The following is a 23,565-nucleotide window of genomic DNA, read 5'->3' as shown; positions in this document are numbered from 1 at the left end:
CCTGTAAGGCATTCACCTTCCTCTTTGCCTTTGCTCACTTTAAGAGATATCCTATTCCTGTAGATCAGTGTTGCCCTGTCCCGGCCCTTGGGACCCACTGTGTCTTCTAGTTTTCCAGCCATCCTTCCCTTTTCAGTAACCACTTCATCCAGTACAGGGTCTAACCCCGGCAGACACAAGATGCAAGGCAGGGGACACCCTGGATGGGACACCAGGCCATCGCAGGGCAGGACAAACACACTCACACACCACACTCACACAGATACAGGGCAATTTGGAATATCCAGAAAATCAAAGCAGGATGTCTTTCGGATGTGGGATAAAATCAGAGCACCTGGCAAAAAGAGCGAGAAGAGCCACAAGGGAGAAGTGACACACTCCACACAGGCAGACTCCTAAGGCTGGAATCAAACCTGGGTCCCAGGCCTCCTTGGCACTCTTTCAGGTTTTCTTTTCAACTAAACTCTTGATTGCATAGATTTATTGAGCCCTTAATTGACCTCTGTGTTAATTAGCTCTGTTAATTTGCCCTCAGCTCTGTCTGCCCTGGGTCTTTGGTTTTAGAAACACTGGTATTTTTTTATTTATTTGATTGTTTGATTAATTTATTGATTTAAAAGAGCTCTTATCAGGCATATAAGAAGGGTGTGATTAGCCTATGTGATCAAGATCTTGGACAGAACAAAATGCAGAAGACAGAGTAGATCCTGAGGACCATGACTGGGAAAGAACACTGTTCCTAATACATCAGCTTTAGAGGAGTTTTAGTGATAAGCACCACGGGGATTTGGCAGTCCATGCTACACTGTGAACAGACTCTACAGTTAAATAATTGTTTCCTATCTTAGGGGGAGCAGGGACCAAGACATGCTGGAGCATGCCTTATCCTGGGGCAGGTACCCTCGATGTGAAGAGCAGCCTTTGCGTCTTTCACCACAGTTACTGTTGCTCGCCTGCTACTGAAGAAGCACTGATTAGTGCCTCTCTACTTTTGATAGAGTAACTTCATACGAGCACTACTACTACCACCACTGTTGCAGTACTAGTGCTACTTCTACTAAATAATACATTCTGCCTCTCACTCCTACTCTCTCACTCTGTACAATCACAAAAATATAGATGTCAACTACACCTGAATAACAGGGACCTCTTCATCCCACTGAAACTTTTGTCTCCACAGAGATTTGTAATTAAACTAAAAAACATGTTTTAAAACAGGCAGCACACACTGATTTTCCTGCAGTCCTGCATGTTTGTCCAGGCATATTCTGTTTTGGCAGTAAGAAAATGCTTTATGTAATATTTACATGTCCCCAAACTCCCCAACTCCTCTCTGCCACTTTACTGCAAATTTCAGTTTCATATCATTACACCCAATAAAACAATTTAAAGGAGATATGTTCATAGAAAATAAAAATATGTTTAAACCTGTTAAACTTATCTTTACATAAAAGCAAGCCATCTACCTAAAGATTTAGCATTTTTAACTTTAAAAGGTGTTTAAAAATAAATGCCAGGGAATTAAGTTTGTTTTTGTTGAACAAGGTGTTAACATTCTTATTTCATCAGCACGTTTTTATTTTCAGGGTTCCCACTCTTATTAGGAAATAATTTTCCAGGTCTTTTCAAGGACATTTTCCATAACTTGTGTTTGGACATACAGTGCTCGCTCACTATACCACCCACCATTATAATGCCACCCTCATCTACCACCAGCATAGAAAACCATTGTTTTTATTCCCCCAACTATATTCCCTTGGTTGTTGACTGACAGTATAATGACTGACTGACTGAATGAATGAATGAATGACCAACTGACTTGACACCCACACACACACCTGCAACAAATACAATAACCGAAACAATTTCACAATTATGATTTGATCACTGAAATATCAGAACTACAGTATAGGCTGACCCACAAGTAGAGGAAAGGTTGTTCTGAGGTGAGGACCCACTTCATTCACTAAGAAGGCATTAAGAGTTCCAATGAGGTTTTCTGAAAAGTTTATAAAATAAAACCTAAGGTATCTTTTGTAACTTAAACTGAAACTAACCAAAGACACATGTTTTTAACCATTAAAATTGCCACCTGTCAGTTCACACATTCACCTAGAGTATCTAAAAAGCTCCCACCTGCAACTACATTCGTTTTTTCTACAGTAACTACATAATATTGTTTCCTTGTATAATCAGTCTATGACCCCGTAACTCATATGTGAACGAGGTCATAGAATTAGGCCGGCCCTGGGCCAGGTCAAAACTAGTCCCGCTTTTCGTCCCAGCCTAAATCTTTTTTAACCCGACCTAATGCGGCCTAAATGTGAATGTAACGCTCTGGGCCCTGGGCCGGGTGGAAAGCGTCAGCGTGTGACGCAACTCAAGCCCCGCCCCCAGAGACTGCGTGTCTGAGAGACGGAGAATAAACACAGAATAAACACAGAGTAAACACGGGCACCAAGATAACTCACACAGTATTGTCTCTGTATTGTTTGAATGTCATATCGATCTATAGCCTTAAATGTTCTGATACATTTCGCTAGCTCACATCTTTATATATATTATAAAAGTCTAGGCTAAGTAATGAGTTATAATGTAAACAGTTCAAACGATTAAATCGGTCGATTAAAATAAAAGTGTGTAGCTGGTAAACTTGCTATTGTTTGTTCTTGTACTAAGTATGATTGAAGTCTGAAATTTAACAGCATGTATTTTACACGTGGAAATAGCATTGTGAAATTGTGAACGGGACCAGGTAACTTTATTAATTATCAAAATTTTGTATTAAAACGATTTAAATTTAACCGAAGCAGGTTTCCATTCAAATCAGTGCATTTTAATACGAGACCAGTTATTTACTATGCAATCCGAAATGCAGTTATATTGAGCTGAGCAGTACAATCACAAATGCCAGCATTAGAGGTAAAAACTGGGACGATGCAGAAATTAAAGCGCTGTTTACAATGTGGATGAAGATAAAGTTAAAACAGAAACCGCAGGAAGTGCAGCGCTGCTGTCTATGAGGATATATAACTATAGATGCATCACAGAGGCTGCTCTCGATTAGTACGATTGCATACTAATCCATACGATTTATTGTGATTTCATGCAGATGTCCTAATAAAGGTGCCTCGCTTTCGGGTGAATTGTATAACTGCACTTTTAGACTTGCAGAACCGAAGACAGACATTTGAAAAGGGAAATATATGAATTTGATTCCCCATTGAACCGGCACATTTTTAATTATTTTAGAAAGCTTCGGCTGCAAAGGGTTAAGATTACTTTCAAATAAAATATAGAACCGAACAATAGCCAATCAATATTAATAAGTTGTGATTATAAACACATCGCATACACCTGTAACAGACCTAATGTCCTGCGTCACTGGTTTGTTTGAGCAGATGCGTTTAATTCCCGGCATGCATTTCATTTAGGCCGCCTTTTTGCCCGCATATGTGACGCACTTAGGCTCCTAAAACCGCAAATGTGAACGGGGTGTCTGAAAAAAGCCGGACTAAATTTGAGGCGGCCCAGGGCCGGCCTAATAGGTGTGAATGGGGTCTACATTTGCTAGACAATAGAACAAGTTGATAGAAAACTGATGTTTTTAAATAAAGAACCATAATTCAAATGAAAAATAATAAAGATTGTTGTCAGCAAAATCCTGCAACTGCAACATATATAAAAAAAATATTTTTAGCAAAATATAAATTTAAAAAAATACGATTTATTCATACAGTCTACATGATCAATTTTAAGTTAAAAACGAAAAGTCTACTTGCTAAATTTGCATGGCTAAGTAATATTTTAACTTCCAGGGACATTTTACAGGAATTAAAAACGCTATAATACGAGACTTTTAGCTTTTTAAACACTATATTAATTTGGTTTATTGTTTATTCAAACAACTCTGAGCTTTGCATTTATAATCGAAGGGTGTATTGTGATTATATATATGTTTATGATATTTAAAAACACTTGTTTGTAGTGGCTGAACTTGACTTTTCGTAATAGAGCGTTCGTTTGGACCTGTCTGATGTCAGGCCCAGGATACAGGGCAGTGTGGACAGGCTTGTGTAACAGCACATTTTCTAGCTTACAGTAAATAAAACAAACAAAAAAACAATATGGATCCTGCATGATATTTTAATATTGCTGGAATGTTTTAATTTACACGCACTTAAATTCTATTGTATTTCAGTATAAATCAATTTATAAAATCATCAGTTATTTAGTATAAGCTACTGTCAGTTGCATAGCCAGGAATTAGGATGGGGGTGAGGGCGAAGCGTCGCATGCGGGAGGCCATGGTGGCGGTCTACCCCATATTTTTTTTAAATAAAATCAGAGCCCTGAAATGCGTGAATCAAACAATTTGTTACACTCTTGCAAAAATAATCGGGTGAGGGTGAATTAGAGATTGCTTCATTATGCAGAAAACAAATCACTAACTGCAGCGTGTACAGAACCAGAGCAGCGTCAGCCCGGTGCTCGGCTTCAGGGACACATTTACAGTGCACAAGCACAAGGAAGAGAACCACACTCACATAGGACGGGTAACAAAATACAACTACAGTGGAGTCTCTATCAGTCTAGGGCTCAGCTCAGTCTCTATTGCCAGTTTGTCACAATATCTTTGCTTCCCAATCACATATCACTAGTATGGGACGAAAATCTGCGAAAATCACACATCAACCGACATTTGCAGCAAATTAGACACAGTTTCTGGTGCTTGTCAATCACAGAGAAGTATTCAAAGTGAAAGAGAGTCTCCTGATGTGAAATTAAAAATGTAGAAATTTTAGGGCACTGAATGATCCTAACTGGCATAGTTGCAAAAATCCGCACAATTATTATTATTAGTAGAATAATATTTTGAGCCACAAAATGTATGAAGCATTGAAGTAGTATTTATTTTATTTCTTACAGTAACTAAGTAAAAAGCAGCCGGCTTTTTCACGATTACCTCAATTTTTTTGTGTTGGATGCTGACATCCTGTCACCTGGGTCAAACCAATACTAAGGGGTAGGCGGCTGGGGGTAATGTGATTATTTAGAAATGTTTGTCTGCACCTGCATCATTTCGCATATGTACATTTTGAAACATTTTATGCATAATAGTGAGTGGAAAAAAATATATAATTTGCCCCTATGCCCTATGGGTCAGGCGTTTGGACATACATGCGCACTAAACCAGTTTTAGCAGGTCATAGGTACTACTAAGCTTGCATGAGAAAGGTACCATGAAATGTCCCTGCCAGGACTCAAACATCACTTCATTCTGATTGGCCAGGAGGAGTTGAATTATAATTGGCTCTCATTCCCGCCCTGCTATTGGCTGCTGAATCACCTTCTGTTTTAAATGTTTTGGGCGGATTCTGCCACATCATTAGAGTGCTAGCGGGTAGACGAGGATTATAAACTTAGTTAAAGTTAAAATTAGAAACATAAGACAGTTTCCAAAGAGAGGACATTTGACCCATTGTTTGCTCATAGGTGTCCACCAATAACTTATGATATGAGGATCAAATAAATTAAAGAGAATGCAGAGTTGGACCAAATAAACAGATTACAGAAAGACAAACATATAACAATATCCCTGTCAGGACAAGATGGCTTACAATATCCCTGTCAGGACAACGCATACTATAACAATAAATAATTACAGATAGATGTGTGTGTATGTACACACACACTACATGATACACACACATACACATATTGTGAATATGGTGTTAATATTTGATTTAGTATTGCACACCATTTTACATTGTCTATAGCGGCTTTGGGAGAATAACAGAGGAATGAGAGAAAACACAGGGAGAACATGCAGACTGCACACAAACATCATGATAAACACACACAGGATAAACAGTACACAACATTGTGTATCGGTTACTTTTCAAAAGACATGTAGAAAATATTGCAAACTGCAAGCTTTTGATTCTTGCAAGTCAAAAGTATAATTCAACAGAGAAAGTTTGGATGTTACGTTCCCCAGATGATAGCTAATCGCTGTTTAGTTTTTGTAGGTTATTTTAAAGCAGTAATATTCAATGTAGTTTAATGAAGGATAATATACAAAGTGATGTTGGTGTGTGTAATCATGCTAGTGATTTTAGCATGATTACAAATGTATATAATACACTATTTATGTCTAAAACAACAGTTTATAATCTTCGTCTACCTGCTAGCAGTCTAATGATGTGGCAGAATCCGCCAAAAACATTTAACACAGGAGGTGATTCATCAGCCAATAGCAGGACGGGACTGAGAGTCAATCATAATTCAACTCCTCACGGCCAATCAGAATGAACATATGTTTGAGTCCTGGCAGGGACATTTCATGGTACCTTTCTCATGTGAGCTACTACTAAATGGAGGGGTATACACCATGTCTAGAGGGAGGCACAGATGATCAGCAAAGTAGAGGCTTGATATAATTTGCTCCATAGCTGAAACATAGGCCTACACGTAAATTAAAGGGGCAACCTGTATAATAAATAAATAACAAATGTGTGCAGTGCACAGGTTATGTGGGGGGGGGAATTTTAAGCTAAAGCAAAATCAGCATCCTCACGGCTCTAGCTAAAGTAACATAACTACTGTACACACCCCGCCCTGATAGCTGGCAAGCAAGAGAGCAAAATCACTAGGTATAATTAAACAACTGAACAACAGATTGAGGAAAGCTTGCTAACATGAGTGAACTTATTCTGAAGTAGTGTCTCATTCATCCGTTACAAATATTTGTATTTGCATAGTCACTTACATCCATCATTTCACATTTCTGCTCGAGTTAGGAAAGAAAGTCAAAACTGGAGAACGAGACTGGGAAAGAAGACACCGTGGGGTATGTTCTTGTGGGTAAACTGCTTAGTAACTTTTAGCTTGTCATTGAACATACCCCATACTTGGACTTTAATGTTGCCGTGTCCGCCTTATGTTTTTGTATCCTAACTGCATCATTTTCCATGACCTTTCAAATATTTCCTGGATATTCGATAGATTTTCACATTTTCCATGTGTTCTCCATGACTGGAAAAACAGTCAATGCATTTCAAGGTTTTCCAGGTTTTCCTGGATGTGTGGGAACCCTGATTTTAGTTATTAAACAATGATGCACTGATGTTTCACATTATCTCTTCAAGTGTAATGGGCCACTCTGTTATTGCTGTTAGTAAGGAACACACAGTGATAAGCAAATAGTCATTTGAGAACCACAGTATGCACTACAAAAACAATTCATTATAGGGCACTGAACAATGCAAGCAAATACCCATCAAGTCTTTGTCAAAGTGGCTCCCAGGTTCACTCACACTTTACTTTAAATATTACAAGTCTGCTCCACTGCTGTGACATTCTCCTTTTAAAGTATCTGTAAATTGTGACTTGTGAAGCTTCTTTAACTGTATGAGATGTATCATTGCCTTTCTTGTGGGTTTCAAATTATCACAACATGATTTTTTTTTTTTTTGGCTTGCAAAATATGGTTCTGTTTAGTTATGTATATATATATAACATGTTTTGTTGCTGTTTTTGTTACAGGGTTTAAGGAATAGCAGGTTAAATTTAGAAAAAATCAAACAAAACACAAAATCTGTGTATGGTTTTTCATTAGCAAGTTTCCTAAAAATGCAAACACCCCAACTATTATTTGCATAATAACCAACACTTTTGTAAGCTCTTAAAATCAACAAACATTATTGCGGGGGGGAGTGTGAAACATTTGACTGCTACTGGTAAGTTTGTGAACGTTTTAAGTTGTGACAGCGTAGACAGTGTATAGGGCTTTATAGTATCCACAAAGAGTAGCAGACCACAAAATATCAACCACACAGGCCCCATCACTTAGGGCATGTAGGTCAATACCGAAAATAAATATGCTGAATCTGATAAGTGATGCAGAGTATCCCACAGTACCACATGAGGATATGTTGTGTTTCTTGAGGTCATCATAAGTCTCACCTCAGGTCTCTGTGAGGGCTAGATTCCATGCACAGAACTGAAAAACAACATCTGCAGGAGGGAGGCAATGTCACAGCAATGGACACAAAACAAAAGTTCATAACGGGGCAGTAATAAAGGAAATACCATGGTGTTTTTATCTGATTTTATCTCTTCTAAATGAAATTTGCTATGTTCTCATTTTGTTCCTGCCTTTTTCTTTCAAGGTTAAAAAAGTGTCTGTAGGAGAGCTCAAAAGCACAGTAAAGACGACAGAGAGAGAGAAGGGGCTGCAATGCAGACAATTGTATGTGACGCCACGCTGCCCTTACTTAGTTCGATAGACAGTTAAGTCATTACTTTCAAAATGCAAAGCCAAGAACACGAATGAGCTTACTTCTTCATTGAAAACTAATACTGGCATTCAGCACAACTTCGACCACAGTAAAATCTAATCAACCAAATTAAGCCACTATTAAGTCACTCTTTATGAAACAGTGAATGTTTAGATGATCTGAAGGAGGGCCTATCACAATTCAGAAGCTAGAGCAGAACTGAAATTTCCACTCTGCTGAATAATAGGTAGATCCTGAGCTGTGGTCTTTCAGATGCCCTAGTTCTACTATCTGCTATCTACTATCAAAAGGCTGGTTCAAATGCATTTATTTCTTTATTCATTTTCACATAGTTTTATCTACACTGCTCACCAGCTTCTGTCAATTCACATAAACAACGGCTTCTGTACCAAAGACAATTTGAATTAATACAATAAAATGGGACACTGCTACTTCCAAGAATATACAGAAACACCACCAAGAGAGGACAAGAAGTGGGCTTCAGAAATTAGTGAATAGATGGATGGATGGATGAATTAATTAATTAATGGATTTTAAATTCCTATGCCAAAACCACCACTTCTTGTATGTCAGTTTTAAACAGCAAATTCTTGGAACTCTTCAGATTTCAATCTATTACTAATTGTTTTTTTTTTGTTTTTTTTTATGTCAAAGAAATCAGTAAAGCAATCTTGTCTGCTGCACTGTCCACGAGGAGCTGTTGGACAGAGAAGAGTGGGGAAGAAAATGGAGATGTCAGCAAACACTGTTGACTGCTGAGGATGTTACACTTAAAAGATGTGGATTTAGATAAATAAATTGTTACCCCAGCCCCCAGGATTTAGTATTGACATCAAATTATTTAAAGTTATAAACAAAATGCTTAAGTCTGTTATCAGTTTATCACTAAGAGCTGCAGAGAATGTAATATGATACAGATTTAATCCAATGGTTCTTCCAGACTTTTTATTTTCTTTAACAGCAAAACAATTTATCATGTGACATATCTTTGAATGCACCAACTGTTCAACAGCTAACCCTCTTCTCAAATAAGACAATTATTTTGACCCCATAGTGTACTAAGATTTGCTGTTGTTTAACATTCAGTTGAATGGGCCTGCGGAGGTATTTGCATTACTTTGCACCCAGCGTATTTTGAAATGCAGTAGGACATGTTTGGTTGCACCCAGAGATTGCATTTCGGCCCATTCTATTCTCTTGCAAATCACTGCTGGAGAATATATGGGCAGTGTTATATACTGATTAATGTACTTATATCACAATAGGTAGTGTTACTATTACATAACAGAATGTGTAGTGCTGTCAAATGTTTTCGTTCTCTTTTTCGCAGTTTCTTTCTTTTAACTTGTAAATGATTGCATTTTGTAAGACATTTAAAACAAACATGCTCACCCAAAATGAAAAGTGAGCCTGGTCTGCCCACATCTATTCTTACTTCCCAAAGCATATGAGCCACTTCGCTTTACTTTGCCAAACGTTTTCATTTCTACACAGATCAAACGCTTCACAGTCACGTCAGCTGTGCGTGATACCCGCTTTATAGAGGGAGGGTGACTGTTCTTTCCTGGTGCAGCAGCTACATCAGATGATGAAAGAGAGACTGGAGCCTGGTGAGGAATCTTGCACCTCCCTGATCAATGAATGATTCAGAGACGTAATGAATGGCTTGTGCAGAGCTCTGGCTGGTCACACTCTGCTCTTGCAGGAGAAAGAGTCCTGGAGGAGCTGTCCGGTGCTGAACTCCAGCTGGTGGTTATGAAACGTCTTACAGTGGCTATTCACTATTCACAGGTAATGCCCAGCCTGGTTCCATTACAACCCATAATATTGTGGACTCCATGTGTATGTATTTCTTTCTTGTTCATTGTCTTAAAAGTTTTATGACGTTTTAAAGGGTGATAAGAAAACGTATTTTACACTGATAATGTTAACTAAACTGGACTTTATCAGAGTTTCTGCTTTCTCCTTTGCCTAGTGACTACCACCCTCACTGGAAAAAGGGCCATCTACCTTCACATTTACAACTTCTCTCAAACTCTCTCATTCAATGTCTCTTATTCTTACTGACTGAATACCACAAAGTCATTCCTAGGCAATTTTTAGGCTGCAATTTACATATGTATATGCATTTTGGAGAATATTTATATTTGTGAAGAGTTCAGCAACGCTGTTGACAGCTGCTTTGTTATTTCTTTTGGTTTGCTTAGTATATTATGCTCTCATCTGGGGATCCCCATGTCCACCAGAATGAAGAACGAACCATTTGAGATACAGAAAATCCTGGGTGACTCACGTCGAATACGATTCTTCACCAACGCAATCAGAGATGTGTAATTCTCTAATTAGATCTTGGTGAATAGACTCCTTGGAGTCAGTTCAGTTCTTAATGGGATCTGTTGCTCTGCACACATCAAACATGCCAAAGAGACTACAAATTGACAGCACCTTCCAAGAGTTCAGAGACCCGTCATCATTTAAAATGCTGTAGACTGCACACAAAAGGCCCATCTCTCCTGCAACATTTCCCAAATTTACAGTCAAGGACTGACTCGGTAATGGCTCTCCACATGATTGTGAAATTCACCAGGGTGAATTCGCACAAGTGTAATTGAGGAAATAAAATGATAGCTTCATCAACATTCTAATACTATCTGTGGGGTAACTGGTGTAGCAGTGTGGGGGGTTTTGCCTGGACTGCTGGGGCTGTCAGGGCCCCGTGGTTTAAGTAACACAGAGATGAGGATGTGGGGAAATATGTGTTTTATTATACAGTGCGCCAAACCAAAAACACATACAGCGAGTAAAATAAAACAAACTCCTCTTTGAGCCTAACTATACATATCACAGCCCCTGCCTTTTTGCCTTTTCACACAGAAAGTGCCCTCCTGCAGTGCAGCAGTGCCTCTCTGGCCGACAGTTTGTTTGTCCATCTCGCCCCCCTGCTAGACCGATTGTTGTCTGTACGCCCCGCCCCCTCCACTCGACCGATCGTCAACACCCCCCAACCCCCCACTTGACTGCAACAAACTGCAACAATCCAAATGCATAATCCATTCTCAAAGTCATAGTGCATAAGCAAAGTTCCATTATCGTTGTTCTCTTCTATCTCTCTCATTCTCTCACTCTCTGATACCTCCTTCACACCCTCCTCTCAGGCTCACCTCCTGCCTTCCCAACAACAGGAAGTGTATCACTTCCCTGTTTTATAGAGGCAGTCAAGTCAGCTGTTCTGCCCATATCTTCTTCCCTCCCCCAGGGTCTGGGGATCCTCACCATGCCGCCCAGCGCGGTGTCACACTGGCTATTTGCGTCCTAGCCAATGCAACTCACTTTAAACATGTCAGGATGTATCATACATGCATAGGACAAATTTAAAATCAATCTCCTTCTGCCTTAGTCATGATGGTGATGAAGACAGAAGTCTGAAGATAAGGGAGGTGAATTATTAATTATTAATCAATTTAATTATTATTAAGTTGAAGCACATTATGAGGTATCTAAATCAGCTATGACATAAATAGCCCTGTCAGCTAATTTGCACCATATACAATGGGAACTATGACATGCACAGGAAGGTAGGCAGAGATCAATTAAATAACACAAAATGGTCACCTGATCTGATGTGTCATCAAAATCTGCTGCCTTATCTTTCTTTGCAAAAACAGTCAAACAACAAACTTGTGCCTCAGAGTACTATAACCTTCGTCAGATCAGTATTCACCTTGGCTGTCTCAGATCATAATGAGTAACTCGGTTTTATTTATTTATTTATTTGCTACGTTATTTATTTCATTTAATTAAAACAGGGAAATCTCATCTGCAGCAGTATACCAGAAGCAGGTAGGGGAAAGTGAGAGGTGTTCTGCCGCAGCCTCTGCTTTTTCCACAGAAGACAGGCTCCAGAACCAACTGAGGATGAAAAAAACCTTGTGTCACATTCAATCAGCCTTTCCCAGACCGTGGCAGATTTCAGCTCCCGCAAGGCACATCTCTTTGAGCAGGGCCTTTTTCCAGTCAGTTCGTGTTAGAGTTTATTAGTCACTTCAGTTATGAGTTGCAGCTATTATTTTTCTATTGAGCAAGCAAGATCCTTTCAGACTACTTTTTGTTGTATACAACAGATCACAAACGCTTCTCAAAACGGTACCCAAATACCGGTTGTTATCCTGTTGTCCAATGTATTTCAATTCCAAAGACTTCATTATTTTCCCTCAAAAGTTTTTTATTTTTGTTTTAAAGAGTCTAAGACAGTGAGACAGTTTTTATCAGCCCACTACCTTTCGTTTTTTAAATTGGTGCAAATGACTGAGCTGACAAACAATTTAGGGCAACTCCATGATAAAAGTCTGCAAAAAACATGAATCAATATCAACGCACGCAATCAATGAAAATGTGTCATTTAAGTCTTTTAGCTTCATTATCTCTCTACTGTTATGCTGTATGACATAAAGCAGTGGGACGAGCTCTCTCTCTGACCAACAAGGGAGTGTATATATCAATGCTGTGCAGAGACTGGTTTTTGAGAATGGCAAGTGGGACACATTGGCATATTTTGGATATTTTGGAAGTGAATGCTGACGGCCTGTGCATTTTCCAAACACAGCAAACCACAAAGCTGGGAATGTTTCACAACGGTTCAAGAAGGAAAGGGAAGAAAATAGTTAATTGACCTTGCATCTGTGGCCTTGGGGCCCTGGTTTTGAACACTGCTGCTGGAAGGAACTCCAACAGAGGCCCCTGAGAGCAACTGCTCTAGAGACTGCACTGTGGAAGGAACAGCACAGCATTCCTCTGAAAATCGATGGGCCTTTAAATAAACACTGTAATACCAAATATATGCATTGTGATTACGTGTGTCTTTTGTATTCTGCATGTTGTTGTCCATCCCTTTGGTAAAATAGCATACATTAACTGAGAAACCTTGTCTTATGATTACACATCTACTTTAAACAGACTTAAAACCGCCTTTTACCACAATGGTGTGGTGTGATAGATAAGAAGGCATGCATGGAATGGGATCATCACCCTTCATTCCTTAAGAAAAAGTAAACCTATAGATATCACTTAAAGGGAAGTGAGACATCAATACACTCACCTAAAGGATTATTAGGAACACCTGTTCAATTTCTCATTAATGCAATTATCTAACCAACCAATCACATGGCAGTTGCTTCAATGCAATTAGGGGTGTGGTCCTGGTCAAGACAATCTCCTGAACTCCAAACTGAATGTCTGAATGGGAAAGAAAGGTGATTTAAGCAATTTTGAGCGTGGCATGGTTGTTGGTGCCAGACGGGCCGGTCTGAGTATTTCACAATCTGCTCAGTTACTGGGATTTTCACGCACAACCATTTCTAGGGTTTACAAAGAATGGTGTGAAAAGGGAAAAACATCCAGTATGCGGCAGTCCTGTGGGCGAAAATGCCTTGTTGATGCTAGAGGTCAGAGGAGAATGGGCCGACTGATTCAAGCTGATAGAAGAGCAACTTTGACTGAATTGACCACTCGTTACAACCGAGGTATGCAGCAAAGCATTTGTGAAGCCACAACACGTACAACCTTGAGGCGGATGGGCTACAACAGCAGAAGACCCCACCGGGTACCACTCATCTCCACTACAAATAGGAAAAAGAGGCTACAATTTGCACAAGCTCACCAAAATTGGACAGTTGAAGACTGGAAAAATGTTGCCTGGTCTGATGAGTCTCGATTTCTGTTGAGACATTCAGATGGTTGAGTCAGAATTTGGCGTAAACAGAATGAGAACATGGATCCATCATGCCTTGTTACCACTGTGCAGGCTGGTGGTGGTGGTGTAATGGTGTGGGGGATGTTTTCTTGGCACACTTTAGGCCCCTTAGTGCCAATTGGGCATCGTTTAAATGCCACGGCCTACCTGAGCATTGTTTCTGACCATGTCCATCCCTTTATGACCACCATGTACCCATCCTCTGATGGCTACTTCCAGCAGGATAATGCACCATGTCACAAAGGTCGAATCATTTCAAATTGGTTTCTTGAACATGACAATTAGTTCACTGTACTAAACTGGCCCCTACAGTCACCAGATCTCAACCCAATAGAGCATCTTTGGGATGTGGTGGAACGGGAGCTTCGTGCCCTGGATGTGCATCCCATAAATCTCCATCAACTGCAAGATGCAATCCTATCAATATGGGTCAACATTTCTAAAGAATGCTTTCAGCACCTTGTTGAATCAATGCCACGTAGAATTAAGGCAGTTCTGAAGGCGAAAGCGGGTCAAACACAGTATTAGTATGGTGTTCCTAATAATCCTTTAGGTGAGTGTAATGTGTCCATTTACAAAAGCAATCCATCCCCTTTTATTTTAATGTCCGTGCCGATTTCAGGAACAGGCTAATGTGAAAAGAAAAATATTTCAATGATAACATGAGACCTTCTCTGTAAATGTAATTTAAGACTACACTTTTACTTGCCAGATATGTAAGGTTACATGGATCAAGCAATTTGCTTACAATAAAGTTTAAATCCACTGCATTTCCTTATGTTCATTATTGTGGCTTTCTTCCTAAACAGTTTAATGAAATTTCCCTACATTTTTCTAATCATGACAAACACAGTCACCTGTTTCAATTCACCAGGCATGGGCAATGCAACATAGTGAAATAAAGCAACCATAAATCAATTTGATTGAGCGCATTCTGGGAGGCATTGCCTCCTTCAAGTGATATCTGTCGGTTTCTACAAGTTTTAAAGGGTTGACAAGTTACAATGCAGGCCTAGTAAATGGTCATGGCATGCTACTGCCAATGACAATTAATTCTGAATTTAAATTTAAGAAATGTATGGCTTAATGTAATCTTGCACTTGAGGAGAACATAGATAGAATTGAGTGTGTAAAACAAATTAGAACTGAAAGAAAACCCACATAAGGATAATGGCATAATGTATATTAACATCATATCACCACATTTTGATTTATATGTTCTTGACCAGCTGTTGAAATGATTTGCAAACATCTTATAGTTTCCATGACTCAGGGCATGATATTTAGGTTTCAGGTCTTAAATTCTATCTGAAACACATCAATTACTTTGGGAGAAAGGGACAGAAGTGATTGAAACAGAGTTGGTGCTGTTCTCAGTGTGAGGTAGGCTATATAATGTTTGAATTATTATTATTGGTAAGGTAAGAATGCTTGTTATGTGGCAAGCCTACCAAAAAAAAGCTGAGTAAGGCAAAAGCTTTGAAAACAACTCTAACACTTATGAACTTCTGAATTAAAAATCAATCCACAACCTACGGTTTATTGCTGTCTAGTACTTCAGCCTCAAATGCATAAAATATACTAATATTTACAGGACATTTCAGAAATAGATAGCCAGGCCTCATACAGAAAATTTCCCTTAAAAGCTTAATACATGGAGACAGGAGGCATCCTTCAAATACCACACCACTGCTATGATACATTTCATCCCTTGTGTGTTGTGTCAGTTTAACAGCAGTCAATTGTGTGCAGTAAAAGAAACAAACTATACTGATCTTCTTTTTTTTCCACTCACATGCACAGCAGTGAGCTTCTGCAAAACTGTCAGGAAGATAAAAAAAAAACTTGACCTTCATATTCCCTTGACCTGACCAATTGCCAGCATCCTACACAATGAGCAGAGAGTGCTCTCCCAGCTAGAAATGTTTCTACTGCAACTGTGTGATGCTTATCTTTTTCTTTTTTTTTTTCTTTTTTTTTTGTGACATTTCCTGTTAGGTTTAACACCCTCCCCTCTTAAGATGCGCTTCAGGGCTTTAGACCACAACCCCCACCCCTGCCCTTCTTGTATCTTCCCCACAGTTAGCCACAAGGTGTTTTACAAAACAAAACATGGCCTACCTTCCCCACATATAGTGGATCGTTGCCAGTATACTCCTCCAGGACGAAGAACTGATTCCACACCCAGCTTCGTTTCTCCCTGCGCAGAACTGACCCTGAGCTGTGGGGCTGTGGCTGTGAACCTGAGCTTGACCATTCAGTTTGCCCCATCTCCCACAGGGAAAGGAGTAGGGTTAAGATCCCCAGAAAACTCTGGATGTTTCCTTTTCCAGGCTTCATTTGCTACCGTTTTATAAAAAAAAAAAAAACAATCATACAAAAGTAAATACAATTTGTAAAAATGAGAAAGGGGGGGGGGGGGGGGGTAAGAACTTTGAAAACAATAAAGGTGTTATTCCAGACTTTTTTTGGGGGGCTCGACGGTGTGTCTCAGAGAAAATTCGCACCAGGATTTCAAGAGATAATCATTTGTGGAGCCTTGGATTGAAAGGTCGATGCTGCAGAATGGGCTTCACAAATGAGAAGCTGTAATAGGCACCTATCAAGAGAAAGAGAGAGAAAAAAACACAGCTGTCAGCGAATAACCTTGGTGACCGCATTCATTTTGTACTTTACGCAGCAAGTAATGCACCAAGCCTAGCTGAAGCTGAAAGACAAACCCTTTTTTATTTTTTTATTTTTATTTTTAACCTACTGAAAAAGTGGACATTACAGTACATACAGTATCATTTTTGACAGGGGGGGGAAAAGGCAAAAGTTTGCATTTGCAGTACACATTTTCAGAAATTGCTTAAGTTGATTGATTCATCTGCCTCAAGGGATTGAACTCAGTGAACCCCAGGTGCAAGTGTCCCTGTGTCATTGCATAGCTGTGAGAAAATATAAGAATATGTTGCAGTATTAGTGAAGGGAGAGAGGGAGGGTATGGGGAGGAAGAAAACTCCCTCCAGTATACAGCAGCAAACTGATTAAAGACCATGAAATGAGAAGCATTGTATTAATACAGAAATATACAGCTTCTGTATTGGGGATTTTTTGTTAGCTGCCCAAGGTCATAAGTGAAATTAGTTTTTTGGGGATTTTTTTTTATGAACATTGTGCGTCTTTCTCTCTTTTTCCCCCTCTTACCATTTTATTAAAATAAAGGGTAATGGAACTGTGCTTTTTTCACACATGATTAACAAGGCATCTAAGCAGAGAAGATATCCCTCACCTACGATATCAAAAACACATTAGAGGTGTCAGTAACATGAAGGACTGGAGTCTCTCTGACCTCCTACACAGCTGTGTGTGCAAACAAGCAGAGTTTCATTGGCTGATTCAATGTTTCCACATTATTAGGCGAGTCTATATTCTTTGATTAGCTAACAGAATGCCAGTATAATTAAAGGGCCTGTGAACAGTTTGCCTTAGGTTCCTCATGATAGAGTAATACCTTGCCACCAATGCAAACTGGTGTTATATTATAATGAAGCCAACACTTTGAGGTACAAATCTATTCTATAACCTGCTTTAATTATTAACCTCTACCTGGCTCGAGAGCTGTGTGAGCTGGACGAGTTTCACACACAAGTCAGAGAATATTGTTAATGACTACTTCATGTAGTGTGAAAGAAAAAGGATTGATCAATCAAGAGACTGCGTTGTGGTGACCCTACGGTTATTTCTAATTATAAAGTAAAGATTTGTCTAAATGGTTTCAGTAGTTAATAGGATGTGACATATATTGTACTTCTTTGTGTTGATGTCTGAGCTACAGTGCTACTTCTTTCTTCTCTCTTCTTTTACCATTTCTTAATAACTACAAAAACTATAACAAAGTGATAGTATTTAAGATATCTACCAGAAAACTACATATATCCTTTACATTTAATTGTGAGGAATCTAAACAACAGTTTTGAACATAAATCCAGTAGTGGTAACCCATTTAATTCCACAGATTTTTCAGATATAGCACTATTTTTTTTTTTTTTACAGCCATGTTCCAAAGCTTATTTTGTTGACAAAACACTCCATGCTGCTAGATTTGTGTGAAATATTTTGTTTGTATTAATTATGTCATTATCAAAGACTTCTTAAGGAGGTTCGGTCCAAAGTCTAGAATATAATTTTAAAGCAATCACATTAAATTTGGCATGGCAGTAAATATAATTAATATTCATTGTTTCACTTTTTTTAATCACACCCTATTTAGCACTAAGTGCATTCATCAAAATGATTGTTAATTTTACCATCAGTAAAGAAGGCATGCATATGGTGAATGTATGTATGTAAGTATGCATATGAGTTTATCTATTTCTGTACATTCAAAGCCCCAAGGTAGAGTTGGCTAGACAGAGTTGTGCATACAGAGCTCCCACTGATAACACCAATTTTGACACCAGACACTCAGCAAGACAATAGTGTCACAGTCCCAGTACTGCTTTGGGGATTCCAGTGATACCAGGCTCATGTATCCATCCCTCATATCTGGGCTATAGGCCAATACAGGCCTCCTTCAGGCCCCAACCTGTGATCCAAGCAGGGCAGAGGCCTCTGACTGGTTGAGACACTGAGACACCTATTCTTCCCATGAAGAGTCAATGTGTGCATTCTAACCTAACCCATATTCAACAGGGGGGAGGACAGTAAAGGTCAACTTTTTCCTTTCATTAGCAACGTGGGCAGTTATCACAGCCACTGCGAAACAAAAGTTCTGGCATTTGCACATTATACATATTAATAGTGTCTCCTAGCGATAATAGGACCCTGATGAATCAGACGCAACTCCTCTGCTACATTCCCTCTGCGTCCTGAATCTGTCAACACTCAGTTTTCAGATTGGTACTTCCTGGTCCTTGTGGTTGGGGGGTCATTATGAACTATTTTCAGAAACCTCTCCTTTACTATTAACTTTCCAACCATCTTTTTTTCTCAGAGACCTACTAACAAATAGTGAACTGATGTTATGCAACATATTATTGATATGTATAACGCTGTATCACACAGTTAGGATTTAAATTCTTAAATCCCATAATTAGACTTGGGGGAAAGAAGGTGTGAAACAGGGTAAAGAAGATCACCCAGCTAATTCCAGTCCTAGAAAACTGATCCAAGGGCTTAATCAATTGTGACAAATCCATGTGAATACTGTATTGTGGTCTGTGTGATGTTTATGACCCAACATACAAAACTACCCACATTGAATTTGTTTCATTTGACTTAAGAAAACAAAGCCTTTTACAAAGATGAAACCAAAACATATCTATAGATTATATACATTTTGTTTGTGAATTAAATGGTCCAGTTATTAACATAACTTAACATGAGCACAGCAGTGATGTCACCAACAAGCACCAGAGAGTCAACGTAGGAAGTTCTGTGTGTGACATAAGAACATAAAAACATAAGAAAGTTTACAATCAAGAGGAGGCCATTTGAGCCATCGTGCTCGTTTGGTGTCCATTAATAACTAAGTGATAAGATCCAAAGATCTTATCCAGTCTATTTCTGAACGTTTCCAAATTTTCAGCTTCAACCACATTGCTGAAGCTGAAAATTTAGATCAAAAATAGACTGTAACGAACAAGACAGACTGATAAGAATACGGTTGCAATAATTCACATGCTTTCTCTGGCATCATTGAACAAGTACAAATAAAGATTGCTCCAGGACCTCATGTTATACTATCAACATAGGGCTTTACTGATTGCAGCATTAGGATCTCCCCAATGTAAACCAAAACCAGAATGTGACAACCTAGGTTTAAAAAGCTGCACTGACTGTACGTGAAAAAGTGCTTGTGAGTAGACTAGTTTAATTTCCTATCCCACTCTTTTAAGATCAAAAAACAGGGCCCCAAACCACATCCTTCACACAGTGTAAGAATGGGCACATCCACTGTCTCAAAGGGATTTTCTGCTTGCATTTCCCCAGCAGAGATGAGAGAGCCTGGGTGACTGTGGCATGGAAATGTCTTATCTAATCCCTTTAATCTCATTTGCAAGGCTCAGTTTACAGCAGGATTACAAGTACTTAGTAACTGATCATTTCTGCAATTTGGTCAGTATGCTGCCAGCTATTGAAAACAAGTTTAAAAGAAGAAAAAAAGTAGTGTGAACCTAAAAGAGATTTGCATAGCACAGCTTTACTTGAATCCCAAATGTCAGATCTACTCCAAGTGCTTTTTTTTTTGGGGGGGGGGGGGGGGGTAGTTGGGGTAGGGTGGAGCGGTGGGGGGGGGTTGCCCATGCCTGACAGAATACATTGTACTATTATTTCGTAGAGTAGGCAAACTTAAAAGGATGATTTTGAAAAGTCCTGTTTTTTTTTGGCTTTCTTCTTCTTGATTCTCCTTGTGAAACCAGACGTCTCATATCATAGAAGAAAAGGGATATTTTTAGGATTTAGATTATTCTCCTACATTATTCATTCCCTCTGTCTAATGCCTTGTGACATGCTGTTTCCTTCAATTCTTATTAGTCTTAACTATCTGACCAAGCCTTGAGGGGAATCATGGCAGACTGTAGATAGTCATGTAAAGTAGAAGGAGTTTACGCTGTTATAAGTCTATTGTGCTGACTGTTTGAATTCCTTTCGTCTCCAAGGGGCTTTTTCCCCTGACAGGGGATTCCTTGCAACTTGTTTCTTTAGACAGTTTTTTTCTCTTCTTCTTCTTCTTCTTCTTCTTCTTCTTCTTCTTCTTCTTCTTCCAACAGCCTCCTAGTTGTTGTACAGAATGATCTCTGAGTGTACTATCCTTACCCGTTTGTTTACTTCAAAGAGGATTGGCTCTGCTTTTCAGAATGTTTGTACCATTACCAGTATGTGTTTGAATAATACTACTACTAATACTAATACTAATACTACTACTACTAATAATAATAATAATAATAATAATAATAATAATAATAATAATAATAATAATAAACTATTTAATCTCTCCCTACATTTCTTTTACATTTCTGCTACCTAAATTACTTTTTTGTATGAAATATGGTATGAAATAATCAGAGAACTTGCCAACAGTAAAAAGATTATATGTTCCAGCTTCAGAATTGTATTGAATACCCCCAGCCCCCCAGCAACTTAAATTAATACTAGTTGAGGAAAGAGAACTGTGAAATAAATTAAGAGCTTTCCTTGACATAACCAGTTTTGTGTGCAATAGAACAAGAGGCACACATGGAATACAACAAGGAAATACTTTTCATTTGGCAGATAAGAGGTTGCAAACATTTACCCCTTTAGGGAATACTATTGTGTATTAATACATACACAATAGTATTCATAATTCATAATAGTAACATAATACTATTATGTTGTTCTTGCTGATGCTTATTCTACAAGAGCCACTGTTTGTACCACTATGTCAAACGTAAAGCAGGAATTCGTTAAAAAAAAGATGAATGCATCTACAAAATCACACAGTTTTGAGAGTTTTCCCAGCACCATATGGAGATTATTCCAGCACCACTCGCAACAAAAAAAGCAATTCCTTAACTACTGATGTCCTATCATGAGGGGAACATCTAGTTCATTTTAATAACAAACTTAAAAACAAATGAATGTATTACTTGCAGAAAGGTTGCAAAGATTACAGATTACAAATTTGCAATGTTACAGCCTGAACAGATGTTGCATTCTATGGAGGGGTGGGGGGGGGGGTGGGGGGGGGTGGCAGATAAGAGTAATTTGAGATTTCATTTTATTAATTAATATAAATCTGTAAAAACAAGAAAGCTAGTGCATCTATATGTCTAATGCATGGCAGTGTTATTTTTTGTATGCAACTGTGCTGTGATTTCAGTGCAGACTCATGGTCAGAGTTAATTCATTTAGAAATGCCACTCTAGAAGCCAATGGAGTAATTTACAAAGTACAGTATGTTACTGCATAGATTAGCATTTCCAAGGCTGAGTATATAGCAGCCTAAATAGTTTTGTACTAAAATGCATAAATTAGATTAGCCCCTGTATATTTTGAAGTTTTCCTTTACATAATATAAACAGCACATGATCCCTTATGTGGGTTTACAAGTCTTCATTGTGGGATATCAGCTTCAAAACAACAAGACCTTGACTCGGGTTATAGAATGAATGCCTAACCAGGCCAATTGAAAGTCACAAATGTTGTTCTGTTAAGCATTGGGGACAGTGTTTGGGTCCCTCCGTAAGCGCAGTCAGTTTTCCATATCCAAGTGTTAGGAGCCTCCCAAAGTTGGTATATTTTAGTCATGGGGCAAATGTGCTACAGCCCTCCAAGCTAAGCCCCTGGACCTCCTTTCTCATCTTCAGCCAAGGCATCTGCAAACGCCCTCCCTGGCAGTCTCCTTGTGCATGTCCTGTGCCATGTTTACAGATGAACAGTGATTTACTGACAGCCTGTGGTGAGGATTATATAGATCCCATTTCCTCACTAACCCCCCAGATTTATGAAAAATGATCCATGAACACAATAACTGTCTCCTCGATAAAAACACTTCAACAAGAAATTCATCTCGCAGATCTAACTCTAGAGCAAGATTTGTCCTGGAATATCATCAGGAAAGAATACCCAGACGCTCCCCTCACTGCACAGAGAGAAGCCTAGGTAACCCCCCCAGATAAAATATATATTAATTACAATTTCACTGCCACATATTTATAGGTAGATTTCAGCTAAATGGAAAGTGTAAAAACAAAAACAAGAAAAACGATAAATAATATTACATATTCTCTACTTCACTATCTAATGAGGTTTAGAGCTAATTAAATTAAGTACATTGCCTCCCCCAATCCTTTTTTTTATAGATTATAGATTATAAGGTTATAGATGGTTGGCTGTCTGTCTGTCCACCTTAAAGGCAGTTAAAAAGTACTTTAGATAATTGCTGTCTGACTTTCATTGCGTACCCTCTTCGCCTCCTACTGAATCTGCCTGCTTGGCTATGGCCTTCTGTTCCGCGGACTATACCAAATGGACCAAGGCATGATGATAAAGCCCATTAGCTTCCTCTGCCATATGACACAGCCACCGAGAGCCAGCACCTCCCTACTGCTAACTGGCCCAGAGCAGTCACAAGGGAGCTCTGTAAACGGAGAACACATACTGTACTTTGCATCTGGATATCAAACGAGGCGCAGTGAAGACTGGGAGCATGTGGCGCGGTCATACTAGATGGGCCTTAATACCTCGCAATTTCTTGCATTGAATCACTTCACAGGCCAACTTTTGCCCGATTCCATGGGTATTTTTAGCAATGCGCTTGGTCATCTAATCATGAATCCAGCACCACCGTGAAGTGAAAGAGATACTGGATATACAAATTGACTGTGAAAACATGATCTGGCCAGGAACTCAGTCCAAGATGATGATTTGTATTACTTTACTAGTGTAACAGTACATATTGGATATTCAAGAAGTTGAACTGGTTTGTCTTCTTTTTTCTTTCTATATGGATACCCTCTAGGTTTTAAATTGTTTTTAAAATTT

The 23,565-nt window shown here is 38.9% G+C and overlaps 1 protein-coding gene across 1 annotated transcript in view; it reads right to left on the bottom strand.

Annotated features, from left to right (window-relative positions):
• The window catches only part of cdh7a (cadherin 7a), an 88,753-nt gene extending 72,335 nt beyond the window's left edge, over positions 1–16,418 (bottom strand). Inside the window, exon 1 of the mRNA XM_066723975.1 lies at positions 16,174–16,418. Coding sequence (XP_066580072.1) covers positions 16,174–16,392 — 219 coding nt within the window. The 5' untranslated portion in view covers positions 16,393–16,418. The remainder of the gene's footprint in view (positions 1–16,173) is intronic.
• Between the last annotated feature and the right edge of the window lie 7,147 nt (positions 16,419–23,565).

Source organism: Amia ocellicauda, chromosome 2 (assembly GCF_036373705.1).
Source record: "Amia ocellicauda isolate fAmiCal2 chromosome 2, fAmiCal2.hap1, whole genome shotgun sequence".
Taxonomy (NCBI): domain Eukaryota; kingdom Metazoa; phylum Chordata; class Actinopteri; order Amiiformes; family Amiidae; genus Amia; species Amia ocellicauda.
The sequence above is the reverse complement of the archived record's forward strand: the minus strand, read 5'-3'. Positions and strand labels throughout refer to the sequence as shown.